This window comes from Mirounga leonina, unplaced genomic scaffold (assembly GCF_011800145.1).
Source record: "Mirounga leonina isolate KUSES-001 unplaced genomic scaffold, KU_Mleo_1.0 Mir_170, whole genome shotgun sequence".
NCBI classification, from domain to species: domain Eukaryota; kingdom Metazoa; phylum Chordata; class Mammalia; order Carnivora; family Phocidae; genus Mirounga; species Mirounga leonina.
The window spans coordinates 19,812,117-19,832,435 of record NW_023270433.1 but is presented as its reverse complement, the minus strand read 5'-3'; the positions used below and the strand labels follow the sequence as shown (position 1 = coordinate 19,832,435).

At 57.4% G+C, this 20,319-nt stretch overlaps 1 protein-coding gene across 4 annotated transcripts in view; it reads left to right on the top strand.

Moving 5' to 3' along the window:
• Positions 1-19,460, top strand: part of LOC118017781 (regulator of G-protein signaling 3-like) — a 31,532-nt gene extending 12,072 nt beyond the window's left edge. The window contains exons 2-7 of one of the 4 annotated variants that reach the window (XM_035015999.1): positions 3,976-4,911; positions 13,004-13,068; positions 16,380-16,481; positions 16,828-16,889; positions 17,512-17,678; positions 18,497-19,460. In XM_035015999.1, coding sequence (XP_034871890.1) covers positions 3,976-4,911; positions 13,004-13,068; positions 16,380-16,481; positions 16,828-16,889; positions 17,512-17,678; positions 18,497-18,682 — 1,518 coding nt within the window. In that variant the 3' untranslated portion in view covers positions 18,683-19,460. Of the gene's footprint in view, positions 1-3,754; positions 4,912-13,003; positions 13,069-16,069; positions 16,280-16,379; positions 16,482-16,827; positions 16,890-17,511; positions 17,679-18,496 lie in introns of those variants that run through there. The other 3 variants (XM_035015998.1, XM_035016002.1, XM_035016000.1) reach the window with 3 other exon arrangements.
• The last annotated feature ends 859 nt before the right edge of the window (positions 19,461-20,319 follow it).

Sequence of the window (20,319 nt, the reverse complement as noted above, 5' to 3'; positions counted from 1 at the left end):
TTGTCCAGCCTCTGTTTTTTTCCTGCTCAACGGAGGGCAGTTATTGTGTGTGACTTGTCCCCTTCTGTCCTTTCAGGGGCTCCTTCAGTGCCTGAGCGCACCGTTGCATGTTAGGACGCATGCGTGTCCCTGCAGTCCTCCCCCCACCGCCACCCCCTGCTCACACTGCCCAGAGCAGTTTTGACAGAGCAGGGCTCTGCATGGATCACTCTGTTCCTCATAGGACAATCCCACGCCTGGCATCCCTTGTGACATACTCTCGTCTTTATCTCTTTTCCTGTCCTAATTCCTTCACTGGCCACCCCTCCCCCCAGATTTCTGAGGTTTCCTGTATTTGCTCCAGAAGCCCCCTCCCCCCCAAGGCACTCCCAACCCCAGCTCGCCCAGGAACACTGGCCTGACCAAACCCGTGTGGGCACTCACACGAGCCCGATCCTGGAGCACAGGGAAGAACCAAAGAGCTCCGGCTGGTCCTCCTTTGCCAGTACCTGCCCTGTGTGTATGGGGCCCAGGTGAGGGGCCTCCGGCAGTGCTCAGCCTCCCCCCGCCCCCACCTTCCCTCTAGACTCCTGGGTCCACCATATTGTGTGGAAGGGCCCAATGAAGCCAGGAGGTACCGTTGGCCAGGAGACTTGAGGGCTGATTCTACATCAGCCTCCAGTTTCTTAGGTAACTCCCTTAGCTTCCGGGACCTCAGTTTCCCCATCTGTGAAATAAGACTGGACTAATGATAGCCACCATGTTACCAAACGCGTCGCCTGGGCCAGGCCCTGTGGGGAGCACTGAGAATGGTCCCCGTGAGTCCCTGGTGTGATAGGATGGCCCTGTTCCAGGTGAGGGGACAGGGACTGAGAGGTTGGGAGGCTGGCCAGAGTCACACAGCTGGAAAGCAATACCGCTGACATCTGAACACTGATCCCTGGGCCCTCTCAGAGCCCTTGGGTCCTGGGTGGTTTCTTGGCTGCCCCGGGGCGGGGGCCCTCCGGGGATGGTGGCACTTCCCCTCCTGGCTTTGTTTGGTTTGGCCTCAGTTTGGGGCAGGATTGGCAGAGGCAGGCTGACTTGCATTTCTGGTTTTGGGTCTGTGGCTGCACTTTTCCCGAGGAGGGTAGGCGGGCTCAGGCTCAGTCAGTGCTGGGACAGGCCCGGCCCCACCCCCACCCCCCAGGAAAGGGGAAATGTGGCCTGCTCCCCGCTCAGGGCCACTCCGTGCCAGGCCCCGAAGGCACCGGTTGCTGCTTCCTTCCATCTGTCCTTCCAGGTCGGGGGTCTGGCCAAGGGGGCGGGTGATTGAATGTGGGGCACCAGGGAGCTGGCTGTTTGTTTTCCTCGAGGAGCATGCTCCCTGGTGGGTGGGGGGAGGGGCGGAGGACTGGGCTGCTCTGGAATGAGATCAGAAGCAGGCCTGGGAAGAAGGAGCCAGAGGCCCTGCTCTCACCCCAGCCGAGCCCCGATTGGTGCTGGTGCTTTGGGGCATGTCTGTAGGTCACTGTCCAGGCTGGGCCTCAGCCTTGCTGTCTGTCCATCAGCAGGGGAGCTCTCTCTCTCCCTGGGAGCAGTCTGATGGGGCTAGAGCACAGACCTTGGTTTCTAGATGAGATTTCTGGAGAGGCCCGCCGTCACAATCACCAGCTTTGATTCTGGGTATTTGGCCAGAGCTTGCTTCCAGGGGTCCGTGGGAAGGATGGGCCACGGTTTGGGGTCTGTGACTTCAGCTCTTCCCTCTAGACCCATTGTTCCAGTCACTACAACTGCTACCACCACCAGCATCCTGTTCAAGAGTTTTATACTTTCGGGGCGCCTGGCTGGCTCAGTCAGGAGAATGTGCGCTTCTTGATCGTGAGTTCAAGCCCCGCCTTGGGCATAGAGCCTACTTAAAAAAGAAAAGAGCTTTATCCTTTCTATGTTTATTCTCCTGGCTTGTCACTTGTGTGTGTGGGTTATTTCATTCAATGGGTGGGGACCTTGAGACCCAGGGGGTTTAGCGACTGGCTTTCCCTGGCCCTGCTGTGTGATATGCCCTTGGCTCCTGACCCTCTCTGGGCCTCAGCCTCCCCCTCTGTGCACTGGGGATTTGGGATCAAGGATGTGTCAGGAGGGCGCCTGGGTGGCTCAGTTGGTTAAGTGACTGCCTTCAGCTCAGGTCATGATCCCAGGGTCCTGGGATCGAGCCCCGCATCGGGCTCCCTGCTCCGCGGGAAGCCTGCTTCTCCCTCTCCCACTCCCCCTGCTTGTGTTCCCTCTCTCGCTGTGTCTCTCTCTGTCAAATAAATAAATAAAATCTTTAAAAAAAAAAAAAAAGGATGTGTCAGGGCCTGAGGCTGAGGTGTGAGGGGTCTCTGGGTAGAGTCATTTCCCAGCTGCAGGTACGATTTATAGGGCAGGGAATCCCTGTGAGTGGACACCTGTCTTCAGCTGTGCCTGAGAACCGAACCCTGGCCAGATCATCCTAGAGTCCTCTAAGGCCCACTCCGCTGCCTTGCTCAGTCATCTTCTCCATCGGGGGGGCGCTCCCCTTTCACTTTCATGCTCCCGGCCTGTGGCCCTTACCCACACTGTGCTTTCATATCCGCTCTGGTGCCCCCAGATGCCAGTGGGACCCCTGCCACGTGTGGGCAGCACTCTGTGGCTGCCTTGAGCCACGGCTGGGCCACAGGCTGGAGCGTCACCGTCACGGCCTCCCCAGGCCTGAAAAGACTTCTTAGCTTTGGGCACAGCCTCTCAGTCCTGGGCAGCTGTGCGGTAGTGGAAAAGTCACTGCTCTTTGTGCTCAGCATGGTCATCCATCAAATGGATGTTATAATGGTCTCTACAACGAGAGCTCTTAACCTATGTTCTGGGAGCACTTACCTCTCCGGATCTCAGCCAGTGTCCGCGTGTGTGCACGGCCAGTGGACGCGCACATTCCTGTATATCTGTAGAGTCCCCAGGGACGTGTGGCCACTTTCCCCTTCTAGGTGGCCATGGCCTCTTGATGGGTGAAACCCAGACCCCAGATAGTTCTCGCGCCAGCATTCCGAGTCCTTGGGTGTGATGAGGGGCCCGGCCCAGGCCTGAGACCTGCTTCCCCCCCGTGCGGTTGCAGTCCCGTGGATACTCCTGACCCTTCTCTGAGCCCCAGTCTTCCTGTGAGCAAGCTGGCTTTCAGACTTCATCAAGGGCACTATTTTTTTCCCTTTGCAAATGAAATCTGTAGGAATCCAGCAAAAATGCCGAGGGTTTGAGGGTTGTGTGTCAGGCAGGAAAAGCTTTCTTTTTCTGTGTGGAGCTCCTGAGGTTCCTCCAAACACAGTTTAAAAACCACTGGGTGGATGATCCCTTAGGGAGGTCCCCATGTGCCCGTGACATCTGTGTCGTCCAAGGGTGGGCAATATTTTGAAGTTCTGGTTTCATTCCAGTTTGCTAGTTTCAAAGAGATACTTAAATATTCAGAGCAAGTTCTTGTTTGAATGGGATTTTTTTAAAACTTTGGTTCAGGTAGAAGATACCCTTTGGCCAGGTCCAAGGTTCTATCACTTTGTGATTGCTCTGGCTTGGGACTTGGCTTGGTTCTGGTCCATGAAGGAGGAGCCTGCGTGGCCCCTCCTTTACTCGGAGACACCATGACACTTCCCTCAGAGGGCCGTCAGGAAGATCGCCCAAGAGGAGTGTTTAATCTGGCACGGCCCCGGCCGGCAATAGGATCCAGATAATGGCGGTTACCCCTCCTTCCTCCCCTAAATGACCAGCCACGCTTTTGATGGAGCAAACAGAAGATTCAAGCAAGAAGACAAGGATGGGAACCCATGTGCAGCGAAGCCAAAGGGGCTTTCTGTTTCCAATTCTCACTTTAGCTTTCAGACTGCGGGCTGTCAGGTGTGCGGTTCTGGCCATTGCCTGATTTATTTCAGTCTCTGTGAGGTTGGCTCGTGTACATTGCCTGGCATCTCAGAGCTTTCTGTTCTGAACCTTTCTTGTTTGCTTCTTGTTTCCCAGATGTTTGAGCCAGAGGCAGATGAGAAGCGAGAGATGCCCTTGGAGGAAGGGAAGGGGCTGGGTGCTGAGGACCCCCCACCCAGCAAGGACCCCTCTCCAGGCCAGGAGCCTCCTTCAGGACAAGACTTGTCACCCAACAAGGACCCCTCTCCTGGCCAGGAAGCTTCTCCTGGCCAAGAGTCACCGTCCAGCAAAGACTCACCTTCCTGCAAGGAACCTCCTCCAGGCCCAGAGCCCCAGCCAAACAAGGACTCCCCACCATGCCAGGAACCCCCTGCAGCCCCGGCCCTCCCTCCCTGCCAGGAACTTCCTCCTAGGCAAGAGCCCCCTCCCAGCCAAGACCTCCCTGTCATCCAGGACACCCCTGCTCAGGAGCTTGCGCCCTGTCAAGACCTGCCCCCCGGCCAGGTCCCCCAGCCAGCTAAGGAGACTGCAAGCTCTGGGGACCCCCCAGCAGCCACCAGGGACCCGCCTGTGGCCTCCAGGCCAACCTTTGTGATCCCCGAGGTCCGGCTGGACAGTGCTTACAGCCAGAAGGCCGGGGCAGAGGGGGGCAGCCTGGCCGATGAGGAGGACGAGGAAGAGGCTGAGGAGGGCGAGGAGGGAGAGGAAGAAGAGGAGGAGGACACGAGTGATGACAACTATGGAGAGCGCCGTGAGGCCAAGCGCAGCAGCATGATCGAGGCGGGCCAGGCTGAGGGCGGCCTCTCCCTGCGGGTGCAGAACTCCCTGCGGCGGCGGACACACAGCGAGGGAAGCCTGCTGCAGGAAGCCCGCGGGCCCTGCTTTGCCTCCGACACCACCTTGCACTGCTCGGACGGGGAGGGCACCACGTCCGCCTGGGCCATGCCTTCGCCCCGCACCCTCAAGAAGGAACTGGGCCGCAACGGTGGCTCCATGCACCACCTTTCCCTCTTTTTCACGGGACACAGGAAGGTAAGAAGGCCGAGGGTGGGTGGGAGTGGGTAATAAACGGGGTGGTACGGAGCGGGGAGGTGGGTCCAGGAGCTGCAGGGGACGAGCAACGCAGTCCCACCCCAGCGCCTCTCTAAGCCTTCCAGGGAGCCTTCTACCCATTTGACAGAGGATACAGCTGAGGCACGGAGGGACTGAGAAGGCCACGCCTGCACTTAAGGCCGTGACTCTGACTCCAGATGCTGTGTTCTTACAGCTCCTTTGGACTGGGGGTCCCCACCGAAGTAGAGCAGGTGTGGCCTCCCCCAGGACATCGTGCGTTTGGATCCAGAAGGTCTGAGACATTCGCTAGAGGACTGTCTCCTGTAGTAGAACAATTGAGGCTCAGTCCAGGCCTAGCCAGACTAGAAATCCATCAGCCAGCAACGATAGCACACATCTACCCTGTGTTGGCATTATGCTATGCAATTTATTTTTTGTTGTTTTTTTATTTTTTGAGAGAGAGAGAGAGAGTGAGTGCACGACTGGGGGGCAGGGGCAGAGGGAGAGGGAAAGAGAGAATCTTAAGCAGGCTCCACGCCCAGCACAGAGCCCCAAGCAGGGCTCGATCTCATGAGATCATGACCTGAGCCAAAACCGAGAGTTTGATGCTTAACCGACTGAGCCCTCAGGCGCCCCAGTTCTAAGCAATGTAGCTGACTGCACCAGTGCTCATGACAGCCTCATGAAGGAGATGCTGTTGAAGCTCCCTCCAGAGGAGGAGACCGAGGCACTCAGGGGTTATCTCACTTACCCCAGGCCACACGGTTTATAAATGTCTGCCCCAGAATTAGATTCTGGCTCCAGGGCTGGAGTGCGTCCCTACCATGCCGCAAATATTTATAAATAGATGAATAAGTGTTTATTGATTTCCTGCCGTGTGCCAGGCCCTGTGCCCTGTGCCAGTGAGGGGCCGCAGGAATGTGCGAGGCTGCTCTCAGCCTGTGAGCAATGAGCTATCTGTGGGGGTGCAGAAGCTGCCCCCGCAGTGAAAAGACTGCATCACGTCCTCGAAGCCCACTAGCCAGCTCGAGCCTGGGCTTGGTCTCTCACTTACTGTGTGGCCTTGGGTGAGCCACTCAGCTCCTCTGAGCCTTAGTGTCCTTCCGTGAAAAGCAGAGACGAATTACACTCATGTCGCCGGGTGGTTGAGGATGAACCCGAAGAGCCTGTTGCCTGGTGACCTTTTAGTGCAGGAACCGGTAGATGCTTTTGAGATGCTAGCAGCCAGCGCGGTGCGAGGTGTTGTTATGACAATGTTGTGAGGCCAGGTGCGTGGGGGGGGCGGGGGCAGGGACCTGGGAGTTCATGGAGGAAAGACCTCAGGGCCTTAGGCCATCAGGGAAAAGCTTCTGGAGCAAGATGCCCTTTGGCTTGGCCTTGAGGATTGAGCAGGTTTAGAATGAAGAGAGGATGAGACAGGCATTCTGGGCAGTGTCTGTAGAAGCCAGTTTGGCTAGAGCGGGGGATTTCTAAAATGCAGGGATGGCAGACGCATGGTACTCACGCTGCCCTTCCTGCCTCCACGCCCAGGGCAGACATGACTAATGGATTCCAGCTCATTTCCCCACTGAGTTGGGCCATGGTTTTGGAAGCCTTCTTCGCCTCAGGCACTAGTGAGAAGGCTGACTTCACACTTGGGAGGACACTGCTACAACGTGGTTGGACTGGAAGGGCAGGCTGGGACCCCCCCCCCCCCCCGCCCCGAAAAGCCCTTAAACTTCGGGCGCCGGAAATTGGAACCAAATCCCAAAGGAACTGGGACTGGACTCCGTTTCCTCATCCACAGACACGTGTGGTTCTAACTTTGATGTGCTCAGAAGGAGGTTATTCATACATAGATTTCTAAGTCTCCAGCCCCAGGCTCCTGGAATCAGAATTTCCAGCATATGGTACCCAGACTCTGCATTTTAGACAAGCCCCCCAGGGGCTGTGCTGTTCCTCGTAGTTGGAATATCACCATCTTTGGCCATTTCTTGATGCAGCTAGAGAGAGTCTAGAACTCTGCCCTACCCGGGTGAGGCCTCAGGCTCACTCAGACCAGGCCTGGCCACTCCTCTCCGGTGGGCACCGAGATCCCCGGGCTCACTACCCTGTTTCCACACCCCCTTCCCAAGACCCTCCCAAGTTCTGTTCTGTATGTAAATACAAATATCTATATACAGATACAGCCACCCACCTACACGCACATCCTTCTAGTCCCCCCCAGCCAGCTGATCCGAGCTCCTATTTTGGGGCAGATACTCCTGCGCAGGAGTCCGGCAGGCCTGGACCAGCTCTTGTCATGCTTCAGCTTCCTCCTTTGGGAGCCCAGGGTTTTCACGGGTATCCCCCACCCTCTCCTGGCCTCTTGTTTCCTTTCTTGGGCTTGAGCGACAGAGTTGGCAGGGGCCTCAGAGGCTGTGCTCCCACAGTTTCCACGGACCCGGCTGCTAGTCCATCATCATGTGTATCCTGCTCACTGCAGCCAGCCAGCTTCGCTAAGAACCCTGCCCTGGAGGTTGAGGCTGGGCAAGCCCCTGGTCCCGCGCCATCCCTCACTGCCAGTGGGCCTGGGGCAAGTCCCTGCCCTTTCTCTGAGCCTCAGTTTCTTCATCAGCGAAACGGGCATGGTAATAATACCTCCTTTGTAGGACTGCGGGGAAGATAAAGTAGCCCAGCGTGGGTGGAGTGTTTCGGGCAGTTGCCGGTACTCAGCACTCGGTGGGTGCTCCATAAATGGGCATCATGTTGATGACGACGAGGAGGAGGAGAGCAGTGGCAAACGTGGTGGCCGTTATGCCAACATTCACAAAGTGCCCCCAGCTCCCTTTCCTGGCCTGCATGACACTGCTGCAGGGTGGGACTCCTTGTCCTCGTCCTCCAGCAGGGAGCCTGAGGCTGAGCGGGAAGTGTTTTGTCCCAGGCCACACAGCGAGCGCTGCTAGAGCCGGGCCGTGGCCTCACCCTGCGCAGTCCTCCCTGGCTCGACTCCAGACCCTGCTCACCTCACCTCAGGCTGGTGAGGGACAGAGTGTGGGGGGCTGGCAGCGGGCAGGGGCGGCGGTGGGTTCCCCCGTGACTTCCATCTTCCTGGCTTGGGCCTGGCATGGGCCTGGCTTTCTTGGGAGGGTCAGCTGCTGCCTCCAGGCCACTGTTTCCAGGCTATGCCAGGCAGGAGCTGAAGAGGAGAGTTCAAATCTCAGCTCTGCCTCCTCCTTCCTGGTCCCGAGACCCTGGCCAAGTTAGGTCTTTCTTTGAGCTTTCGTTTTCTCTTATAAAGTGGGAGTGCTAAGTCTTCCTTGGAGGTATCCCAGGGATTCGAGAAGATTGCACTATGTGGAAAGCTCTACGCCCATGGCAGGGATCCTGTCATGATGTGAAACCCAGGAGGGCCAGACAGAGCTGGTGTGGCCCCGGGGCTGTATGGCTAAGCTGAGGCTGCCCGGAGGGCATGCTGCCTGTCACAGGGGTGACCCTTACTTGTCACCCTTTGCCCTCTTGGGCGCTGAGTGATTTCTTTCTACTGGGAGTAGGAGTATCTGAACCAGACAGATCTGAGAGACGGCCCACTCGTCATGGTCATTTTACAGATGGGCTGCTGGAGGTCCAGAGAGGAGAAGACCTCCCCACCAAGGTTAACCCCCCCCCGGGCCATCCCCTGCGCCTGGCTCCCGGTGCCGAGTTGAGTGGTCTCACAGTGCCCTCTGCTGCCAGACCCCTGCCTTGCTGGCTGCCCCCTGGTGGCCCCGCAGGCAGAACCACGGGCCTGCATCTGCCCTTTTCCTGGGAGCCTGCGAAGCCCTGAGCGAATCTGTGTCTGGGCCCAGGGTTGCTGCCCTTCACTTCCGCCTCAGCCTGGCCTGGCGTGGCCCAGGGTCGTGGTCGTTCTTTGACAGTGAGGAGACAGAGGCTGCGGCCCCTCCCAGGCCATGCTTCCTTCTCCCCCGCCCCCTGCGGGGACTGGCTTGGGCAGAGGCTGTCTGCCACGCCAAGCTTCCCGCCTAGGCAGGAGGTCAGACCAGAGGGCCTCTTAAGATGCCTTCCAGCTCCAAGATGTGGCAGTACTCTCGAGCCTCCTGTTTACAAGGCGCTTAAAGAAAAATTATTTCCTGTGTCCAAACAAATATGTGTAGCGTTCAGATCCAGTGTTTCCACAAGGTTGTATGGGGCCCGCCAGGCTGGGCCAGGTCAGAGGGGGACAGGGTGTGGGGCGCTGGCGCCAGCATGTCCGGGTAGCCCCAGAAGTTGGGTCCAGACCAGCGAGAGGAACCAGGTGAAGCCCCTGCTCACAAGAGCCCTCAGTCGTGGGTGGGCTCTGGGGCCAGGCCTGAAATTCGCTGCCACTTGGCAGCTTGTGCCTCAGTTTCCTCCGCTGTGGACTGGGGCAGGTGACAACAAATCGTTCTCAGAAGGGTCGTGAAGATGGAACGAGGTAAAAACATGAAAGCCCTTCACTGCAGACCTGGCACGTAGTGAGTGCTCAGCGAACACTCGCGATAACCCCCACAGCCGGCAGCAGTGGGGCGCTGGGCGTACAGGTACCGAACTAGGCTCTTCCTGCGTGTTCGCTTAGTTAATCCGCACCACGCCCCGATGAGGCAGGTCCGGTCATTATCCCCACTTTACAGCTACAGAGACCGAGGCACCGGGAGAGGTTGTAACTCGGCTAAAGCCAATTAGCTCCTAAGTCACTGAGGTAGGATCCCAATCCAGGCAATTTAGAATCGACACCCTTAACCACAACTATTATTATAGTGATAATTACAGTAAGAATTATAGTTATTATTCCAAGGGGTGGGGAGCTCCCAGTGCCTGGAGTGGCCGGGCGGGCCCCAGGGATTCCTGCCTGGTGGCTCTGGGCCCCCCTCCGTTTCCCTTCCAGCAGGGAGGGCCCTGGGGAGGAGCAAGGCAGTGGGGAGCAGAGGGGAAGGAGAGGCCTTTTGTGTGCTGGGTACCGGGCAGGACCTCCTGAAGAGGGGAGCCTTGGGGGCCACTGTGGGGCTGGGAATCAGAACCCTGACTTTCTGGCTCAGTTTCTTCTCTGTCTAGCCTGCAGCCACCCCCACGTAGTGCCTGGGTGTCCCCAGCTGCTCTGCGGGTCACTGCCCAGGCACTGGGCTATCAGGCCGATTGGTGTGGGTTGGTCCCTGCCAAAGATGACCCCCTCCCAGCAGTGGAAGGAAGAGCCCATTTCCCAGCAGTGCAGAGGCTGAGGGGTGCGGGCGGGGCGGGAGTGGCCCCCAGGCCCATTGTGTGGGCTCGATAAAGTACGGAAGCTGAGGTTAGAATGGGAGGAAGCCCAGCGCCCGTGGCCCTTTCCCACGGGTGGGGGCTCCAGGCACTGCCTAGCCTGGCCAGTGTGACTGCAGCCGGTGTGTGCGACGGGCCCAGCTTGGGGAGCCCGGGGGAGACTCACTGAGCAATGACCCCGGGCAGCCCTGGTTACAGAGGGCCCCAGCGTTGGGCCACAGGGGCTGAGGCTTGATCGTGGTGACTCTTCCAACTGCCAGGGGGCCGTCACCCCACCTGTGCTGTAGCCAACGAAGCTGAAGCTGAGAGGCTAAGAAACTCTGCCAGAGTCAGGACAAATAGGATCAGTACCTGCTTCCCGCAAACCCGAGCTCTGGAATCACACACCGTAGATGGGTGTGTGCCTGTGTATGCACGTATACACGCGTGTTTACAACCCTGGCGGGGCAGTCTTCTCAGGAAGGAGGTGGCACTTCCCCCGAGACTTTTACTGAAAACATTCAGAATGTGCCCCATCCTTACATTTGAATAGCAGCATCCTCTAGTGGAGAAACACGGGCCTTAAATGCACACAGACCTAGATTCCCGCAGTCACTTCAACTCTGGGTATCTTTGGGCAAGTGGCTTAACTTCTCTGAACCTCTGTTTGCTTTATGGACTTACTCTGAAGATTAATGAGATAGTATCTGGATAATGCCCATTCCGGGGTCTGGTCTATAGTATGAATTCATCCATCCGTCCGTCTGTCCGTTCATCCATTCATCCGTCCATCCGTCCATCCATGGGTGTGTATTCCACTGAGGCTAGTAGCTCCCCCTGTTGGCTATATCTGGAATAAGGCCACTTTTCTTTACAGAATTAAGAGCGCTTTAAGAATTGGCCCATCTTTATTTTACAAATGAGGAAATTGAGGCCCAGGGTGGGACTCATGAGGAATTAGAGCTGAGATGCACACTGGGTGGCATTCTGTCTTGTCTTGGGACATAACGTCCATGCCCAGCCTACTCTGAGCTCTAGCTCCTCTCCCATCCTCAGAGCATTTCCTGGGCTCCTGCCCCAGGGTGGCACTGTTGGGGCCTTGGGTTTCTTCTGGAAGAAGATGGACAAGCGCCAGCAGGGCAAGGGAAACAGGACAGCCCTGAGATGGTGGGAATCTGGAGTGGTCTGGAGAAGAGGAGTGGCAGACTGAGGGGGAAGAGGAGAGAGGCATTCCAGGAAGAGGACACAGCACAGGCAAAGGGGAGGGGAGAGAGGGGTGGGAGAGGTGCAGTCTGTGGGCCGCAGTGGAGCGGAGGGGGTGGGGGATACAGCTGCAAGCTGGGATTCAGGCAGTGAGGGCCTCAAGACTCATTGTTTCCAGTCTGCTTTCCCTCTCTTGATGCATTCATTCATTCGACAAATATTTGTTGAGCTCCTAATCGTGAGGTGCTCACCCCGTGAGGGTGACCCAGGCAGACAGAGGCCTCGCTCATGAGAACTCACAGCCAAGGGGTTCCTGGGTGGCTCAGTCGTTAAGCGTCTGCCTTCGGCTCAGGTCGTGGTCCCAGGGTCCTGGGATCGAGCCCCGCATCGGGCTCCCTGCTCCGCGGGAAGCCTGCTTCTCCCTCTCCCACTCCCCCTGCTTGTGTTCCCTCTCTCACTGTGTCTCTGTCAAATAAATAAAATCTTTAAAAAAAAAAAAAGAAGAACTCACAGCCAAGCAGAGGGGACAGATTTAGAAAAAGCCCTTTTGAATGTGGCGGGAACCTCAAAAGCGGTGAAGGGGGCACAGCCTTGGTCTTGGGGTCTGGGAGTGCTCCCTAGGTGAGGAGGCATTTAAGTGGCTTACCCGAGGTCTGCTCTTTCCTGAGGCTGGGTCTTGGGAGTAAAGGGAGATGGGAGGGTCACAAAAGCATCCCCCGTGGAAGGTGTAGCCCAGGTAAAGGCCTGAGGTGAGGGGGCAGTTCATGCAAAGACATTCCATTTGTCTGGAGGGCAGGGTCAAGGAGGGAGCTGGACCGGAGAGATAACTGAAGGACTGTAACTGATGTTCAAATGCAACTTCCTGCCCAGCTCCTAAGATGGCAGACCCTGTATATCATGTCACAGAGTTTGGATGTTACCCTGGGGGCACTGGGGAGCCATGGAAGGCTTTAAGGCAGGAGAGCTTCTCTCAGGCTTGTGCGACAATTCACTGTCCACCCTGCTGACCAATCCCAGGTCTCTGCCAAACCTCAGAAGCCCGAGTTAGTCATTAGGATCTTGATTTTTTTTTTTCAAAGATTTTATTTATTTATTTGTCAAAGAGAGACAGAGAGCGAGCACAAGCAGGGGGAGGGGCAGGCAGAGGCAGAGGGAGGAGCAGGCTCCCTGCTGAACAAGCAGCCCGATGCGGGACTCGATCCCAGGACCCTGGGATCATGACCTGAGCCGAAGGCAGACGCTTCACCGACTGAGCCACTCAGGCATCCCAGGATCTCGATTTTGAAATTAAGAAATCGAGGCTCACCGAGGGACCATGACTGGCAGAATCCCACTGCAGAAGCCCTCCTGTAGCCCTGCTCTCCAGTCTGCTGTCTCTGGTTCTGCCATCAGTGCTGTGTCTTCGGCTTCTCCCTCGCAAACCGGGCTCCTAGTTGCACCGGGAGGAGACCCCTTTGGCTGGAGGATCTGCCAAGCTGGCCACACTTCATGGACAGACTGTTCCCAGTAATGGGCCTCCCTGTCCCTCACCTGAGGGGTAGGAGCTTTGCAGGAGAGGGGTGGGACAGTTTGCAGGCGCCGTTGGATCCCTGAGCCTCTCTTTGCTCAGGCAGCAAGCAGCCTTTGGATGCCCCGACTATAACGTGTCTTTCTTCCACAGATGAGTGGGGCTGACACGGCTGGGGATGATGATGAAGCCTCTCGGAAGAGAAAGAGCAAAAACCTGTACGTTGGAAAGATCCCTGGTCCTCAACCTTGCAGTTAGGGAGGCTCCCCAACCCCCTCTTCTTCCTCTGTCCTCGGGCTTGTCTCTCCTCCAGGGGGACAGGTGGGGAGGAGGGGCTGTGGCCAGTCCTGCCCTAGACAGACACCAGCGAACAACAAGATCTTAAGACTTGCTGGTGGCCCCAGTGTGGGGTCGCTAGGGTCCTGAGCGTCCGACACTGCCCTCAGCATTCATGCAGAGTGAGGCAACATGCTGATTCAGTACTGGAAGCCCCAGGGAACCAAGCAGAGGCAACCAGCTGGGTTGTCCTGGCCCGGGCCCAGCCTCTAAGCCAAGCAGTGGCTGAGTGACCTTGACAAGTGCTTTGCTCCCTGAGAAAGGACACGGGATTCCCCCTTTCTCCTCTTGAGCTCTTGAAGACTAGCAGTCTTTGGCGTTGCCAGGAGGTGGCGCTGCTGGTCCAGGTAGCGTGTCCCATACTCCCCAGCCTTTCGGGCCAGGCTCTGGGGCCTTACACATCCGTTTGGAGGTTTGGAGGTGCCAGTTAAATGAACAGGGTGTGTGTGGGTTCCCCTTAGGCTCCTTGTACACCTGGGCCCAAGGACCTGGAGACTAGGGGCGGGATGGAGAGGAGGTGGTGGGGCACACGGTGGCCCCCAGAGGGAGTCCTCCTCCCCTCCAGCTTGTGTAGTGCCCACCATTATTTACCAGTTGGGCCTGGGCGGGGAGGACAGGGTCTTCCCAGATGCCTCCTATAGCCGTTTTCCTGGCCTCTACTTTGGCTAGCGTCCACTACTCTAGAAACTCTTTCTCCCCCAGCTCCTCGGGCCTCTCCAGGTTCCTGTGGCAACTGTAGGCTCCTCTCACTCTGCAGCCAGGAGCAATCCCGCCTTCTAGGGCAGGTAACAGGCATCAAAAATAGCCCTTTGGTCCAGGTATCACCAAAGCTGCTGGGGTGTTGCTCCCAGGGGTACAGCAGTGGCAGGCCGTGGAGGGTGGGCATCTGGGGATGCTGGGGCTGTCCTGGGCCGGTCCTAACTCTAGCCTCCCTTCAGGGTGGGTGCTGCCTTTTGAATGTCTGAAGCTCACATTCTTAAAAGCTTCATCGAGGACTCTTAGAATCTGGGATAACAATAAAAATAACTAATCTTTATTGTGCCAGGCACTGTTCTGTGCGCATTCCATATATTATCTAATTTAATCTTTACCATTGTTTTTATTTTACATTTCCTTTTTCTTCTTACATACCCTATTTGACCAATGAGTAAACTGAAACAAAAAGAAGGTACTTGTCTCCAGTCCCACAGCAAGTGTGTGGCCGAGTGGGGATCGGATACCTGGTGTGCTGGCTCTAATATTATAAATATAAATACATATATATATTATTTTTTTTTCTTCAGAGCCTGTTATATTGAAGCTCAGTGTAGAGTGTTCTGAAGGAGGTTCACAGCAGCCCTGCTGTGTAGCCTTTGAGACCCTAGTGATGAGAGTCCATTCCCCAGAGGCCACCCATTCCATTTCTTCATGGCTCTGACTGAAGGAAAAGTGCTCCTTTAGCTTCCTCTTGTGGGTCCCTGTTTTGCCTTCTGGACCCACGTGGGAACACTCGGGGCCCGTCTGAGCTCTGCCATCCTGTCAGACAGACCACTACGTCCCAGGAAGTCAAATGCTGGCACCCTAGTCACCCCTGGGGTGGCATTCTGAGGGCCCCAGTCCTCACCCAGAAGACTGCCAATCCCTGGACTCCTTGGCCTTAGTTCCTTGGCTTGGACTTTCTAGAGCAGGGTCCCCATCCCTGGGCAGCTGCCGCAGACCCTCCGGACACAGTGGGCCGCCACTCCCTTCTCTCTCTCTCCTGAGCACTTCTGCCCCAGGCAATGTGCTAAAACTTTATGCGCATTTTCTCCTTGCTTCTCACAACAACCCCAGCAGATGGTAGGTACTATTATCATCCCTGTTTGATGGATGGGAAAATTTGACGTTCTGAGAGGTGAGCTGACTTGACCAAGAGCACACAGTTGGCAACTGCTGGAGCTGGGATTTGAACCCAAGGCTGTGCGGTTGCAGAGCTTCACACTTAACCTCCACGGGGCACCGCCTCCCTCACCGACTCACCCAGGGTGTCCCGGGGGTCTTAATGCCGCTTTAAGCTCCAGTAACTTCAGAAGTATAAATACTACAAACTTAACAAACACCCATTTGAAAGTTGAATCATTTAAATTTCTTCTACACTTCGTTAGCTTTGTGATTTTGCCAACGCATTTTTTAACTTTTGGTTTCAGTCAGCATTTTTTTTATCGTTGATCAGCAGAACAGAGACCAAAACTTAAAATTAAAAAAAAAAAAAAAGTATCGTTCAAAAATCACAACACTCAATGTGCATTAAAAAATTACGTAATTAAAATTCCAAATGACATTTTGGGAAGTTTATAGGACTTGTGCTCCTGAAGTTATTCGAGCTTGAAACTGTACTCAGACTTGTGGGACATCCTCTTGCACATTCCTGGATGCTTGTATCCAAAGCCAGTGACTGAGGCCGAGGCCGGCTGCCAGGAGCTATCCCGGAGGTGCCCAGGGTAGGGGGTCCAGCGACAGGGGGGGCAAACGTGAGCATGGGGCATTTAACCCCTTTCTTGCCAGCAGCTTTGGCCAGTCCCCAAATCGGCTGCCTCCTGGGGGAGTGGCAAGGCTAAAAATGCTTCCTGGCTAAAAATAGCCAGGCCTGCCACCCTGGTGGGCAGAGCACTCCCCCCTCCCTCCCAGCAATTTGCTGCCTTGTTTTCTCCTTCCCCCGGCGCTGCCACGGCAACGGGGAGGCCGGTCACAAAGAACTCGGTCGGGCCCTCGGGCCCCAGAGGCCGGCCCTTGCAGACACATGCCCCTTTCACGGGCTCCCTCTCGGGGTTGGCCGGGAGGGATTTTTTTTTTTTTTTCCGCTCCCTGTGCTGGTCCCTCCCATTTCCTGGCTCCTCCTGTCTGAGTCCCAGCCCGGCCTGTGCCTGGGAGCCCCAGTCATCCGGCTGGGATCCCGGCGAACGAACACTTGGCTGCAGCCCGCGCCGCCCCGGGACGCAGGGAGGGGAAGAAGGAACCTGGGGGCTGCTCCCTGCAGACCGTCCCGGGCCCCAAGGTGGGGGGCCCTACAGAGATGCTCCGAGGCATGTACCTCACGCGCAACGGGAACCTACAGAGGCGGCACACGATGAAGGAGTAGGTGCCTCTGCCCCCCGGCGCGCACCCTTCCCACCCTGAGTGTGCAGGGGCCGAGCGCGCCAGGCTGACTGACCCCCTTCTCTGCTTCTGCCCCCAGAGCCAAGGACATGAAGAACAAGCTGGGCATCTTCAGGCGGAGGAACGAGTCCCCCGGGGCCCAACCAGCGGGCAAGGCAGACAAAATGGTGAAGTCATTCAAGTAGGTCCTCTCTGCACCCCGGGGCCCCTCGGGCGCTCGCTGGTCCCCAGGGGAGCAGGGCTGGCGGTGGGGTCAGATGGAAAGGGGTTTTTGGGCTTGATCCAGCTCTGAGTTGGACGGCGGCTGTCTTTGAGGGAGCCTGGTACCTGGCAAGCCCTCACGGGGGACAGACTCTCTGGGAAGGCCGGCCGGGCAGGGGCAGAGGCGATGGGGCCCAAAGAGAGGGGCTGGGCTCCCCAGCTGGGCTCGGCCGCTGCCCAGGCCAAGGGCAGCTAACAGAGACCGCCCCCCCCCCACTTCCCCGAACCTCACGGTGCCTCACTCTGCCCCTTCCCTCGCCCCTCAGGCCCACCTCAGAGGAAGCCCTCAAGTGGGGCGAGTCCTTGGAGAAGCTGCTGCTTCACAAATGTAAGTGGGGGCCAGCTGGCCTGCTCCCCTCCCTGCGTGATCTCCCCCCCTTCCCGTTCCTGCTCGCCCAGGCCCAGAGCGTGTGTCTGCTCCCAGAGAGGTGGCCTTTCCCTCGTTCCTGGGTCCCGTCGGGTGTCCCTGCCGTTGGGAGAGGCCGAGGCCCTTGCGCTGGCCTTGGAGCTGGCTTCGGCCAGGCCCTCCCTGTCCGGGGCAGCCGGCAGTGCCTGCAAGAGGCCCGGGGCCTGTGTGCTCACACCCAGATTCCCAGAATAACAATAAACATTTCCACGTACCGAGGGCTTCCACTGGGCCACATGTGCTCCGCATCTCGTGGGCAGGATCCCCTCCGATCCTCACAGGGCTCCAGGAGATAGACTCATGACCCCCATTTTACAGATGAGGGAACTGAGGCACAGACGGCAGAGACGTGGCCAAGGCCCACAGAGAGGCAGTGGCAGGGGTGGGTCCACATCCCAGGGGCTCCTGGCTCTTTGAAGTGGTTATCTTACTAAGCTCCCAACATCTGCACCCTCAAAGGCCCCTGGAGGGGAGGCTGGGGGGTCCAGAAGGCAGAAGGGGCTCGTTCTGCCTCTCACCCCGGGGCCTGGGCTTCTCGTCACAGATGGCTTAGCAGTGTTCCAGGCCTTCCTTCGCACCGAGTTTAGTGAGGAGAACCTGGAATTCTGGCTGGCATGTGAGGACTTCAAGAAGGTCAAGTCACAGTCCAAGATGGCGGCCAAGGCCAAGAAGATCTTCGCTGAGTACATTGCAATCCAGGCGTGCAAGGAGGTAAGGCCTCAGGCTGGGCCCTCGGGTGCCCCAGCCCCATCCCCATCCCCAGTGGCCTCTCAGTGATCACAGGTACCTGGCTGCCTCAGCAAGGAGCTCAGGAAGGGGAGAGGCCAGAGTGACTCTTGGGGACCATGTGTCCAGGGTAGAGAGGAAGCAAGCTGGGGCCCTGGGAGGAACAGAGTTCTGTCGGTACCAGAAATGGGCACTGTCGAGGCACTGTGTGCCGGGCATACGCCAAGCCCTTTATGGATGCACTCTTTGATTTGATCCTCATGACAACCTGTAAAATGGGTTTAATATTATCATCATTTGAAAAATGAGGAGACAGTCTCAGAGAGCCTAGCTCGGAGTCGCTACCATCTAGTGAGTGCTTACTGAGGGCCAGGCACTGTATGCAGACTCGCAGTGGGTGATCTGTTGATTGACTCCATATCTCTTTACCATGGATGACCTTGTTTCGTCTTTGGCACTCTGAGGAGTGTACCATCCTTCCTTGCCTGCAGATAAGACAAGGGGGCCTCAGAGCACTTAGGTGATCTGCTCAGGGTCACATGCCTAGCTACGGCACTGCTGGAATTCCAACCAGGCAGTCTGACCTCAGAGGTGGTATGTCCAGGCCCTATAAACTACCCGCCTTAGAGTGAGTGACCGAGCCAGGACTTGAATCGCTGCCCCGAGGGTCTGCACTCTGAGACTTAAGACATGGAACAGAGGGGCTTGGAGGTGAAGGGCGGGGGGGGTCCCATTCCTGGCCCCCGTGCCCAGGGTCAGCCCCGTGCCAGTGGACCTGGCCATACTGCCCTCCGCCCCCACAGGTCAACCTGGACTCCTACACACGGGAACACACCAAGGACAACCTGCAGAGTGTCACCCGCGGCTGCTTCGATCTGGCGCAGAAGCGCATCTTCGGGCTCATGGAAAAGGACTCCTACCCACGCTTCCTCCGCTCTGACCTCTACCTGGACCTCATTAACCAGAAGAAGATGAGTCCCCCACTTTAGGGGCTGGCTGGGTAGAGCTCCGTGTTCACACCAGGCGGGCTGGGCCCCCTTCCCACCTGCCTCTCTCCCTCTGCGACGGAGGGGGCAAGCAAGCCCCCGGAGCCTGCGTCTCCGGACAGACAGACGGACATTCGGATGAGAGGCCTGGACCAAGGGAGGCCCAGGCCACTGGAGGAGTAGAAGGACTGGCCCCGTTGGGTCCACACTGCCCCGGTACGAGGGGGCCCGAGGGCCCTGGCAGGTCAGGGGCCCTGGCTGAGCCAGATCCGGAGCTGCTGTTCCGTGCTGCGTGGGCTCAGCATTGACCAAGTTCCTGAAAGAACTGGCTGATGGGGCAGGGGGCCTAGCCGTGGGCTCCAGGGCTCTCCAGGGGGGGCCGCTGGGACTCGCAGCTCAGACCCCATGCCTTGAGTTTTATTTATTTAAACAGTAGTCGGATGCTTGGCACGTTGTCCTGTAATAGGAAATTTTTGCCTCATCGGTTTTCCTAATTTACAAGTGCAATATTTTAACCAACGCCTTGTGAAAAAGCCACCTCACCGAGAGGGTGGACACCACTTCCCAGTTTCAGGGGATTTGCTGGTCCCAGGCACCGTGGCAGGCAGCTGGGCCTTCCAGACTGATGAGGCCTGGAGGGGCAGGTGCTGCCGTGTGACCTCGCACAGGAATCCCGCACTCCCCAAGGGAGGTGTCCCTCAGGGGCTCTGGGAAAGCATGGCACCCTCAGACCACACAGCAGCCGAGTTCTGGAACAAATAAAAGGCCTGTGTTATTTCTTGTTCTTGCCCCTTTCTGTTTGTTTCTGGGTTTGAGCTTTCCCAAGGTGGACTGGGGCTGGGGCTGGGGGTCAATCCGGCGGCTTCTCCTCTCTTGCCATCACCCGCCTCCCATCCCAGAGCCACACACATGATCTTCCGGGCTCGTGGCTCCCTGACAGGCTGTTTCCCTGTGCTAGGCACTCTGCCGTGCTCATTCCATGTAATTACCTCTCCCCTTCTCCACCAGCCTGGGAGGTGGGGGGTTATGCCCGTTTCACAGATGGGGAGAGTGAAGCACAGACAGGGTGGGTGACTCGTCCAAGGTCATACGGCTGGCAAGTGGCAGAGACAGGGTTCTGCCTAAGCCCTGCTGGCTACCAAGTCTGTGCTCTGGATTGCTGTCCCCTGCTTGCCACAGGACAGAGTTCTAGCTTGGCCACCAGCTGGCTACATTCCTCTGCCCACCACACCCTGAGATTCCAGTGGAACTTTCAGGTGGCACAGGGCTGGTTGGTGGAGGTGGACAAGGCTAGCCTCTCAGGCTGCAGATGGGCCGGCCCGTGGATGCCATTAGGACAGAGGTAAGAGCTGGGCAGGTGACAAGAAGTAGGGCTTACAGAGACCCCTTCTGTGTCCCAGAGGAAGGCTTCCCACTCCGTGCCTAACTGGAGACGCAAATTTAGGCAAGGCCTGGAGGCCCCAAACCACTTGCCTGGAGGAGGTAGAAGAGAGCCTGGAACCCAGGCCAAGCTGACGCCAAAGCTGGCCCCCGCTGCCCCCACATACAGCCTGCCAGGGTCTGGGGGGCACTGCCCGGAGTGGGGCCTGGCCCAGCTGGGCTGACTTCCATGCAGCCGGAGGGAATTGGTGCAGGAGGGG